This window comes from Ochotona princeps, chromosome 19 (assembly GCF_030435755.1).
Source record: "Ochotona princeps isolate mOchPri1 chromosome 19, mOchPri1.hap1, whole genome shotgun sequence".
NCBI classification, from domain to species: Eukaryota; Metazoa; Chordata; class Mammalia; order Lagomorpha; family Ochotonidae; genus Ochotona; species Ochotona princeps.
This window is the reverse complement of record NC_080850.1, coordinates 43,926,297-43,938,598: the sequence shown is the minus strand read 5'-3', so window position 1 is coordinate 43,938,598 and position 12,302 is coordinate 43,926,297. Positions and strand designations below refer to the sequence as shown.

The following is a 12,302-nucleotide window of genomic DNA, read 5'->3' as shown; positions in this document are numbered from 1 at the left end:
GTTCTTGAGAAGAGGCTGTGTGTGTTTGGCTGGATACAGCAATCCCCTGAGCGCTGCCTGGGTACAGGACTACCTCAGACTCCCCAACCATGCATCTGAGAGTTTTTTTTGGTGTCCTCACTAAGCATTTGTTTATTTTTGTTTTTTAAAAAAATTGTTCTTAAAGGGGCAGAGAGAGAGATCTTAAAGAGATCTAAAAGTTGCTTCAGTGGCTGAGGCTGGGGCTCTGGTTGGGTCACACCAAAGCCAGGAGCCAGGAACTTCCTCCAGGTCTCCCGTGTGGGCGCAGGCAACCAGCCACTGGGCCATCTTGCACTGCTTTCCCGGGTGAATGAGCAGGGAGCTGGATCATCAGAAGCAGAGCAGCCAGGACATAAACTAACATGTACATGGGATACCAGTATTGCAGGCAGCAGCTTGCCCATCACGGCCACAGCACTGCCCAGTGTTTTCTGATCATAGTGTGGGTAACAAGGTGAGACGACCTCATTGTGATTCTGTTTGATTTTCCTTTCTCTGATAGCTAATGAATCAATCTTTAATCTTTTTTTTTTTAATGATTTTGTTGACCATTTGTATTCCTTCTTTTGGGAATTGTCTATTCAGACCTTTTGTTTGTGTTTGTTTTTTAAGATTTATTTTTTATTGGAAAGGTAGACTTACAGAGAGAAGGAGAGACAGAAAGATCCTCGATCCACTGATTCACTCCCCAAGTAGTCGCAATGGCCAGAGCTAAGCCAATCTGAAGCCAGGAGCCAGGAGCCTCTTGCTGGTCTCCCAAGCAGGTACAGGGTTCCAAAGCTTTAGGTCATCCTCTGTTGCTTTCCCAGGCCATCAGTAAGAAGCTAGAATGGAAGTGGAGCAGCTGGAACATGAACCGGTACCCTTGTGGGATCCTGACTCTAGGAAAATAAGGATTTAGTTATTGAGCCATCCCACCGGACCCAAGGCCACAGTGTTAAGACCTGAATTTTCTGGCTGCATGTGGTCCTTACTTAGTTATTATAAGCTGGTAACATTCCTTTGAAAATACGGGATGGTGAACTAATTTTTTTTAACTTATGCTTTGTGAATATTATCACACAACATAATGAGCATTACAACACTCAGTTTCTGTAGCAAGTAGTAGGAAGTGCAGGTGGACCTCAGAAAGTTTGTGGAAAATGGAATTAAGGCATATTTGGCACAAAAAATTTGTACTAAATGCAGTGTTTTTGTAATACATGTTTGCCACAACTTACTGAAGCACCCTCTATATCCCAAAATTAACTTCCAGTATATTAGGTGTCAGGTTCATGCTGTTCTCTGTTGAATTTCAGTTTTAAATTGTGACATGTGCCATTAAAAAACAAAAAACCAGATTTCTTCCTCTATTAGTGATTTGAATATTATTAGGTGTAGGCAGCTAACTTTTAAAAATTGATTTTCCTTTCCCTTTGTAGATTTCACACGAGATGAACCTCAAATCAAGAGTCAGTTCCGGAAGAACGCACAGAAAGGGCCACAAAACACGAAACAGTCGGCGCAGCTGCCCCTGCATCCTTCCTGGGAGGCGAGCAGGAAGCGGAAGGAGCAACAGTCGAACATTGCTGTGTTTCAGGGGAAAAAAATTACTTTTGATGATTGATTAGTGGTACCTTCTTTTGTAAATTAAAAAATAATTTTTTTCTTTAACACGCCTATTTAAATGAACGTTTAATACCTCCTTGGAAAAAGGTAGAATATGTTTGTCTTTTTCCTTCTTGCATCCAAATTATCTTTCGTAAGTCAACCTGTATGGCTGTGGGTGCCCACCTGGAGGGGGGAGGATGCTCCCCTCCGCACAGCAGTGCTGTTTCCTCAAAGGAGAGCAGGATCCGAAAAAGCCTTCCCAGTTTTCCTTGGTTTTTTTTCGGTTTTCTCCTCTAGGAGAAATTTAAAGGTTCTTGGCTAACTAAATGATGTTAACCAAATTCCATGTTTTCAGGCAGGTGTGGCGTCCCTAGGAATGCCTGTATTCCATGTCAGAAAACCTGAGTGCACATCTCGGCCCTGCTTCCCATTCCAACTTCCTACTGGTACGCACACTGGGAGGCAAGAGGTCATGCCCTGGGGACCCTGCCACCAATGTGGGAATCCACATGGGGACCCAGGCTCCTAGACTTGGCCCAGCATCAGCCATTATGGATATTTGGGCAGTGAACCAGTAGACAAGATGTCTTACTCTTTGTGCTGCTGCCTTTCAATTAAATAATATAATTAAAAGGTTTTAAGGGCCCAGCACGATGGCCTAGCAGCTAAAGTCCTCACCTTGAATGTGCCAGGATCCCATATGGGCGCCGGTTCTAATCCCGGCAGCTGCACTTCCCATCCAGCTCCCTGCTTGTGGCCTGGGAAAGCAGTCGAGGACGGCCCAAAGCTTTGGAACCCTGCACCCGTGTGGGAGACCTGAAAGAGGTTCCGGGTTCCCGGCTTCAGGTCTGCGCAGCACCGGCCATTGCAGTCACTTGGGGAGTGAATTAGTGGACAGAAGATCTTCCTCTCTCTCTCTCCTCCTCTCTGTGTATCTGACTTTGTAATAAAATAAATAAATCTTTTTTAAAAAAAGTTTTAAATTGCAAAATAAAGGTCTCATATCCTGCAAGTTATTAGCACAGAAGGTCATCGGATGACTAGATTTAACAAGCTGTCTAGTAATTACTGTCTAGATTAAAAGTTAAGAATTGAGATAATTAGAATAATGGAATTCAGGGTAGATAGTAAGAAAATTATTTTTGTGTGTTGAAAACGTGTTCTTTACTTTTTTATTTTGACCTAATTTCAGATTGACAGGATGAAAGGAAATGCATCTGTGCTTCATCAGAGAATTTTCTGGACTGGCTGAGGATGGTGCCCTCATGGCCAGGTCTCCCCAGATCTTACTCCAGTCAGAAGAGGGAAAAGATTTACATTTCTTGGTTGCTAGATTTTGTTAGCTGCAAAGACCTATTGAACTTGGTTCTGGGATACAGTGCAATTACTTAAGCATAGCTCTTTTAACCACACTCTGCCCTGTGAACAAGAGTCCAAAATCGCCCTTAGTCTATGATAGTGACTCTCAGCTTGGGGCAGCTCCCTCCTTCCAGCCCCGTGCACAGTGGGCAACATCCAGGGATATTTTCTGTTGTCACTAGGGAAAGAGGGTGTGCCACGTACAGTACTCACCATGCATGCTGCCATACTTTCTAAAGTAAAAACGCAAATTTCCAGCCTATATTAAGAGTAGTAAGGTTGAAAAACCTTCATCTAGGGCTCAGTTGGTCCTTGTCACCTGATAGTTTGTCTACTACAGTCTTCTGAGGTCACAGACAATCCTCGACTGGAGCCTTGGGGGACCCTTTTATAAGGGCACCCTTTTATACGTCTCCAGAGCACATTCATTCTGTGTGTCTGTATGCTCCACACTGCCTCACAACTTGCAGTCACATTGATCTGCCCAAACTCTCAACTCCTGACTCTCCCGTCCCATAGGCTGCATGGTCCTGTTCTGCTCTCACCATCCTGTGAAGTCTTCAGGCACTGAGCTAATACACTCACTGTACAGCACTCTGCTCTAGACCCTGGCTGTTGCCAGTTGTCTGAACACCATCGTTTTATGTTTTGCTCACTTTTAGTAGTCGTTTAAAGGGACAATTCCACAGCCACTGTTATTCCACCATGGTCATGAATATGAGTCCTTCAGTATTTATGTCGAAGTTCAAATTGTGCTTCATTATTTTTTTTTTTTGAAGGTCTATTTTGTTTTAATTGAAAAGTCACATTTACAGAGAGGAGAGACAAAAAGATCTTGTACCTGTTGATTCACTCCCCCAGCAGCTGCAGTGGCCAAAGCTGAGCCAGTCCAAAACCAGGAACTTCTTCAGGTCTCCCATGCAGATGCAGAGTCCCAAGGCTTTGGCCATCTAATACTGCCTTCCCAGGCTACAAGCAGAGAGCCGGATGAAAGTGGAACAGCCGGGATTAGAACCAGTGCTCATATGGTATCCCAGTGAATGCAAGGCAAGGATTTAGCCACTAGGCTATCACGCCAAGCCCATTGTGCTTAATTTTATAAGTTGTTTCTTTACCTCTGAGAAAGTTGGTTCATAGAAAATAGTTTTAGAACTATAAAGTGATGCTTGTATAGTACAGACCAACTCACTGAACCCTAGTTAATCTCAGAATTGTTTGAAGCATTCCTACTGTGTAGTAACAGCAAGAAAAAAAATGATGGAGTATAGACAGCAGGAAATTATTGTCTATAAAAGCTTAAGGAAACTACCCGAATTGTCAGAATAAACTCTTCCAGAACTCTGCGTTTAAAGGATTGTGGCAAGCCAAGGAGTATTTTTTTTTTCAAGAAAAACATGTGAATCTTGATGGTTGTGACATCTTCACTTGCTCTGTTTCCATCTTCTAGTCCCCAGATGCATGTTAGCCTTGAAACCAGAGTGGAAAACCACCAGGCTGGCATCACTGGAGGGAGGCTAAGAGTGTTGGAGCTTCTTCAAAGACATATTTTACTGTTATTTGACCTGTCTAGTCATTTACTGGAAGACCCCCTTGCAAGACTCTTCAGAGAATCTGAGTGAGGCTTGGTCAGTGCAGTAAGGTTTTGCCTGAGATATCTTTTCAAAAATAATTAACATTGAAACTGCCTCAGGCAGAGTAGCAGTTGGTGCAAGTTAATCAGAAAGCATAGGAGGAAACTGGAGAGTCCGGTCTGCCTAGGGACTGTGATAAGTTCAGAAATGTTTCTTGGAGTCCAGGAGATGGCACACCTTCACAGAACTCCGTGAATACTTGGGGAATTACCAAGATTTCTCTAGACTAGCTGATGGCGGAGTGCTAAGACACAGTGAAGCTTAAAGGAATCCTCAACTTCTGGCAAAGTGGTAAAGGTGTATCCTATCACGGAGGGCCCCCTCAACTAAGTATTGATTCTAGAAATTTAAGGAAATTTCTTTCCAAGCATTAGCACACCACTCAGCTAAATGACACTGACTTCAGCCTCTGTCCATTACAGAGAATGCAGACTTCACCAGAGTAACTTGGAAGTCTACAGCAAAAACCAGCAATAGCAGTCATCCCAAAGTTGAATGAGATCTGACTTAAAGAGCTGTACAATTATATTGAAAGTTTGCATAATGAGGTAATCCCAAAAGCAACCCTGTATCGGGGGAAATCATCAGTCAGTAGAAATTTTTTTGAGGAAGCCCAGAATTTCGACATGCTCAATGAAGACATTAAACAAGATCACTTAATATATTCACAGGACCAAAGGAAGCTAAATCTAAAAAATTCTAAGAACAGTGTTTTACCAAAGACTATCATGAATGGAATAGAAATTTTAAAGGGCCAAAAATAAATTCTGAAGTTGAAAAATACAGTCACTGGAATTAAAGTGCAACAGCAGTAGACTTAAGCAGATTTGGGGACTGTTAAGATAGGTTAGTAGAAATTACCCAGTTTAATTAAGGAACAGAACAAAAATGAAAAATTCTCAAGAGACCTGTAGTACACCTCCAAATACACTAACAGAGATACCCAGGAGACTCAGGTGACCCAAATTTACCCAAGAGGGGCCCAGCGTTGTAGCCTAGTGGATAAAGTCCTCGCCTTGAATGCCGGGATCCCACATGGGTACTGGTTCTAATCCCGGCGGCTCTTCTTCCCATCTAGCTCCCTCCTGTGACCCGGGAAAACAGTCGAGGATGGCCCAAAGTCTTAGGACCCTTCACCCGCATGGGAGACCTGGAAGAGGTTCCAAGCTCCTGACTCCTAGCTTCAGGTTGGCTCAGCTCCAGCCGTTGCTGTCGCTTGGGGAGTGAATCAATGGACAGAAGATATTCCTCTCTCTCTCCTCCTCTCTGTATATCTGACTTTCAAACAAAATGATAATAATAATAAACAAACCCAAGAGAATTGAGAAAGTTCACGTAAAAACTTGAAAAAAATAGTCAATTGTTTATAAAATCTAGAAAGATAAAACTATCCAAATATGCACTAACCAATTATGGATAAACGTGGGGTATTCCTACAATGGAATATTATTTACCCATGAAAAGGAATGGGAGTATTACTACACAACATGAAACGGATGAGCCTTGATAGGAAATTATACTACCAAAGACCAGTGTGGTTCCACTACATAAAGTGTCTAAAATGAGTGAATTTTTAAACATAGATTAAGTGACAGCCCAGAGCTAGGAAAGGGAGAAAATGTGTGTGTGCTGGGTGATGTGACATTTGTGGAAAAGTGAATATTCTGGAACTGGGTAGCAGTGCTTATTCAAAATCTACAGAATTATGTACCAGGGTAAATATCTGGTGAGTGAGTTATATTCCAATTTTTAAAATACTGGAAAGTGACCTGGGTGTTTTATTTGCCCCCTTCCTGAAAGGCCTTTTAAGTTAGGTGTGTCTGATAGTATTTTAATTATTTCTCCTCCTTCATTAATTGCTCCTATTTATGCATGTAAAACATTAGCATATTTCATACATTAGTTTGTAAGAACTAACTACCCTCAAAGGGTAGCAATGCCACCTTTGCCTTGTTTCTGTTGCTTCCCAGTCACCCCCTTCCCCTCGAATCCTACTCATCTCCGGTATATCTGTCCTGTGTTTCCATTTGCACAAATGAATTAAATATATATATATATTTCTTCCTTCCCTCTTATACAAGTTAGCATTCCCTAAATTTTTTTTTTTAAATACTTTGCTTTTTATCACTGACGTACATATCCAGGCAGTCTAACCTGTTCCGAGATCTTCCTCATATGCAAGAATGTTCAGTTGCCCTATAGATTCTACTGTTAAAAAATACTGCTTCAAAGTAAATTTGAGAAAGCAATTGTGTGTTTTCACACTGTCAGAGGCATGTCGTTGAGGTAAATTCCTAGAAGTGGGAATGTTACGTCAGAAGTTGTATATTGTTTGTCAACAATTGCCATTTCCATATCAGGCAGGTTGTAACAATTTGTTATTTCCACTACAGTAGGAATGCATGACAAAGGCTTGCGTCCCCATAAATTCCCATGACAGTAAGGTATTTTACATTTAGATGTTGGCTACTGCATGATTAAGCCATACAATCGGGGACTCTGGTCTTAGGGGGGAGTCCCTGTTGCTCTGGTTGCAGAATGGCTTTCTGCCTCTTCCCAACCAGGTGTAGCAGCTGATTTTTTTAGTTTAACCCCTTCACAAGCCACACTCTTGATCTGAGTCCTTGTTGCTGTGACTTCTGGCCTTTTGTGTTTTTTCAGGAGGGAAAAGGGGTCCCGGTGGGAATTTAATGCTTTCTGCAGCAGCTGTCTTTCCTTGGTCAGGCCTGCACATGAGGAGTTTTCTCTGTTCTGCCCAGTCTTCATCCTGATGGCCCAACCTAGACTCATCTCCAAGAGCCCAGGAGCGGCTGCAGCTCAAGTCAGCCCATAGTCGGCCTGGCCCACTGCCTGTTACCTCTGAGGTAACCCCGTATTACTCCTGGTGTTGTCACAGGTGAGCTTGACCTCTCATCTTGTCACTAGAAGGAGTTGCCTATAGTTCCCTGCATTGGTTGGCTGGTTTCCCTACCACCTGATCTCCAGTGGTTTCCAGAAATGTTAGGATGTTGTCATGGATCTGCTTTAAATGTTCAGAGTGAGAATAATGTGAGAGTTCTCTGCACCAACCTCATTTGCAATTGCTTTTGATGTTACAGAAGTGTTTTATGTAACCCATCAGTCACCTCAACTTTCCCACTTGTGCTTATATCTTGAGTAGAAGAGCCTGTTTACCTTTGTTGGAAAAGGTACTATGCTAAAGCCTTGAGCATCCTTGCAGGTCCTTGCTAAGTAAGCCAAGAAGGCAAGCCATATTCACTGTTCACGTAGCTCTTTCCCACGAACACGCAAACTCAAACGATGAGTGACATATAACCTAGGACAAAACTCAGTGGAGCTCAGTGTTGCTTACAGTGCAGTATTTAACAAGGGTCCTTTAGGCCTGGGGAGAGTAGGGGTTAACTCTGCAGGCCTGGGTCCCTGATGCTTCACATTCCTGAGATTGTCCTGGGAGATGAGTTCTGAACTAGCAGTTCTGATAATGCTTCTGTATGTGTGAGGCCTTCAGCCATCTGCTTCTGTCTGATCAGATAGTTTATTGTACAGAGTGATTTATAGTGGACAGTTGATGCTGAGTATCTGCTCTGGACAGCTCGAGTCTGAGCACCAGGTCATCCATGCCTGTGTGACAAACCCTGTCGGAGCCCAGGTACTCTAGCTCAGATGAGCTTCCCAGGTGGGCGACATGGACATGTCAGAGCTTGCTCCTTCCTCCTAAAATTTTACACCAGGTGGCTTTTCTCTGTCTGTTATGATCTGCATCCTCTGACTGCAATAAACCATTCTGTGAACACTGCAGCCTGTTCCAAGTCCTATGAATCATGCCAGTGAATCACCATGGTCCCAGGGACCCCCACAAATGCCATGGTCATGCTCTGTGGCTTTGACCATGAGTAATACAATTCTTTCTGTCTGATTCAGGATCTCATTCTGTCAGCATCCATGAAACTGGCAGGCTTGTTGACTTGGCTTCAAGTAGGGTGAATCCTCTGGCATTCCACACAATTCAGTATTTTTGTATGTTTGTTGGTTTATATTTACACTTAGCTCTTGATCTAGAACTTGCCCATGTTCATTTTGATATTTGCAAGTTATTTAACCAAATCAGTACACAACTAATCAGCATTTCCCAACCTGTGAAAGTTAGGTTTAAGCCATATAACCCAAGAGTTACTTTTGGATTATGGTTGAAAACCATGTAAGACAATTGTAGGTCTGCTCTGTAACATTTCACAGCTTCCATTCTTTCCTCCTTTGCCTGGGTGCCAGCACCTATAGGGAAACACTAGATAACCCTCTTTTTAGCACAAAGAAAAGTTATTGGCCTAAATGAATGTGAGGAGGTATAATCCACTTAAGCTATGTAATGTCAGGATCAAGCATGCATGAGTTGTATTTAACCAATGAGAATTTGGAATGTGGTTGTAAAATGGTGCGCATGTAGCAAGATTTTAAAGGAAAAAAAAATGGTGCTGGAAGAGAAATACTGCTAAGAGGAAGGAGGAGGAGGTGAGGACAGAGGAAAAGGAAGAAAAAAGGGAGATGGAGGGGATGCAGGAGGAGTGGAGAAGAAAAAAAATGCCAAATACATGGTCTAGACGAGGATGAGGAAGAAAGTCCCAGTCCAGGGCCAGGAAACACACAGTGGCAAAACCTACGGCACCCGCAGGCCTAGAGGAGATTCCAAAGTGAGACTGTTGAGTGTTGATTCTCTGTGTGTCCAGCTCTCACTTTCTCTGCGTTCATCGAGGCAATAGAAATACAAAAGGCAGAGATGGCTGGTGGCAAACGTTTGCAATTTGCAAGCAAAAAAAAAAACTGAGTGGAAAGTTCCTTGCTTCTGATCAGAAATGATAAACGGATGTGCACAAAGGTCCAGTAAGGTGTGTGACACTAACATAGACTTGAGTGAGAGCGAGGAGTTTCGTCCTATCCATTATGGATTAAAGGCATGAAAGTAAAAGAACAGGCAATGCAGGCACGCTTGTGGCAGAATTGTGGGAAATGTTAGTAGTGTGTGTGATTGAGCAGATTTCTCAAAAACAAAAATTTTCAAAACTTGCAGTCCCAAAGAAATCAAGATTTTATCTGAGCAACCTTTGAACTTCCTATCCTTAAGATTTTGAGAGCTCTCAGATTGCTCAAGGAAGAGGTGGACTGCAAAAGTTGTCAAAAGCGGGTGCCCTCTGCACTGTGTATTTCAAATATTGTTTGTGGAAAAGAGAACCTCCACGAGGAAAGAGCTAGCAAGAAGAGCAAGGAGTTCCTCCCAGATAGCAAACTGTGAATCAAGGAAATGCCTTTGATTCCAAGTTAGAGGACTTGGAAAGCCTGCTAGGTGGGTGTAGGTAATGAGCACACACCTTTGCCTTGTCTGGGCCTCTCTCATGCTCTCACCAAGGTGCCAGTTCACATCACAATCTCCTGTTCTCACTCATCTGTGGATGCCTGCCTGTGTGTATAGTGGCAGAGGAGAGATTTTCACAAGGGCTGTAGGACTTGAAAAAGACATGCTCACCTCTGAGGAGAACAATCTTGCGTTCTTCAGAGATTTTGGACTCTGAGCTGGTTGCAGTAATTGGGTAAAGCTTCGGATTGTCTGTCTCACTTGGAGAATAAGAAAGATACTCTTAGCGGTTGGTAGAATATTTAGTAACAGAAAGGATCTTCTGTGTTAGAAACTGGCAAAGTGTTCACTGTGTCTGTTTCCCTGGGCACCTGGCTAAGTTACCTTCCCCAGCTTCTTTGGGAAATGCTCTCCAGCTGAGTAGGGATACAAATGACGACATGATTTTCACCTGCCCCACAAAGCGTTCCAGTTAGGCATCCACATTTCTTCCATTGTTTCCCAGCTAGAAGTTAACTTCCTGGGCAAGCTTAAAGACAGAATTTGAAGATGGTCAAGTTTCTGTTTGCCTGATTCTGAAGAGTAATGTGGAGCTGATCCTTCCCCAACCATCCAGCCACCTGCTGAAGCTCACACAGACAAGAACTAGTGAGTATTTGGTTAAACCACTGGGACTCACAGGCTTTAGCTATTAAAATAACCCAAACTAAAGTAATAGCTAACTCCCCTGAGTCCCATTCTAATACCTTTCTGATACATGGTTGAGATGTAACTATTTTTTTAAATGAGCATTGTTGTAATGTTGCTTTTGAGTACATCGGTCATTCCTTGTTGATTCATTGAAATGTTGACCTCCAAGGGCCAGCACTGTGGCCCAGAAGGGTGCGCTGCCATTTCCAATGTCAGCATGAGTGCTTGTTTGAGTCTGGGACCCTGTGCTTCCAAGTCAGATAATGAATACCTGGGAAGGCAGCAGCAGATGACCCCTGCTGCCTATGCAGGAGAGCTGGATGGAGCTTCTGGTTTCAGCCTGGAACAGCCCCAACTATTGCAGCCATTTGGGGAACAAAGCAGTGGATGGGCCATCTTTCTCTCTCTCTGTGGCTCCCTTTCCCCACTGCCACTCTGCCTTTCAACTAATAATCCTAAAATGAAATATATGTATATCACAATTAGAGGACTATTCACAGACTTTCTGTTTATCTGACATAAAACTTCATTATGTACTTTTTTTTGTCTCTATGTTAATTTGAAAACCTGCAGGTTGATTTACCCTTGATGTTATCTTTACGCAATTATTTTTGCAAATAAATTTTAAAATCAGCTGTCAAATTTAATTTTATAAAATCATGTTGGAATATTTATTTTTTTTTATTGCTGATAGGAATTACCTGTTTCTGGGAGGCATTTGGATTTCAACATATTTTTGGTCCAGAATTAGTTACATAAAATTATGGGTGTGCTTCTGTAAATGAACCCAAATTAAGGAATTATACAGAAAATACTATGTAAGGAACATATTCATAAGCCTCCGTATGATATCATCCTGCAGAAATTAAGCAGCATAAATTGGGTACAGGAATGTTGTTTGTACTTTGAACATGTGTTTCTCTTCAAGGGAAAACTTGTTTTGAAAGAAACTTATTCTCTATGTTGTTTTCCGGATAAAAATTAAAAGGATGTTTTTCAGTAAAGAGAGCCAAAATTTAGGGGGTCAGTGAAGGGAAGAGGGTTATTTGTGTTTATTTTTAAACCAAACATGTTATGAATACTCAATGGCTAACTTAGCTCTCTATCATAGACAGAAAGTTCAGGATTTCCACATATGCCCCCAAGAACCAATTTCATTCAGATATGAAATAGCTGTGAATTCTGAATTTCTTATGGGCCTTGCCGAGGTAAAGAAGCAATAGCCAGATCTTATTAAGCACTGTAAATGCGTTATTAACATACCGAGACTGTACCTCCTTGAGTTTGGAAATTTCTGTTCTCCACCTGGAAAGCCCCTTTCCTCACTTTTGCAAGTATTTGCTCAGATGTCAGCAAGCGATCTCTCTCCCTTTCTGCCTCTCTCTCTACTTTTCTGCAGGGATACACATCACGTGACATTGAGAAGTCTAGAGTTATCCCTACCCTGCTGAATCCTGGCTGTGTGCATCTTGTTTTCTTCTTGGTTGCCAAAAAACATTTGTATTTTTTTTAATTTGCTTTATGTATTCATTTGAAAGGCAGAGTTACAGAGATAGAGGAGAGATCTTCCATCTGCTGGTTCAGAACCCAAATGGCCACAGCTGCCAGGCCTGGGCCAGGCTGAAGCCAGGAGCCCGGAGCCCAAGACCTTGGGTCAGGTTTGC

General features: G+C 42.5%; 1 protein-coding gene and 1 long non-coding RNA gene across 2 annotated transcripts in view; both read left to right on the top strand.

Annotated features, from left to right (window-relative positions):
- Nucleotides 1-1,673, top strand: part of SRFBP1 (serum response factor binding protein 1) — a 38,227-nt gene extending 36,554 nt beyond the window's left edge. The window contains exon 8 of the mRNA XM_012927333.2: nt 1,443-1,673. Within this exon, the coding sequence (XP_012782787.2) occupies nt 1,443-1,627 (185 nt within the window). The 3' untranslated portion in view covers nt 1,628-1,673. The remainder of the gene's footprint in view (nt 1-1,442) is intronic.
- Nucleotides 1,674-9,569: 7,896 nt separating this feature from the next.
- LOC131482608 (uncharacterized) overlaps nt 9,570-12,302 on the top strand; it is a 75,165-nt gene continuing 72,432 nt past the window's right edge. Inside the window, exons 1-2 of the long non-coding RNA XR_009247157.1 lie at nt 9,570-9,753; nt 10,454-10,596. This is a non-coding gene — a long non-coding RNA (uncharacterized LOC131482608). The remainder of the gene's footprint in view (nt 9,754-10,453; nt 10,597-12,302) is intronic.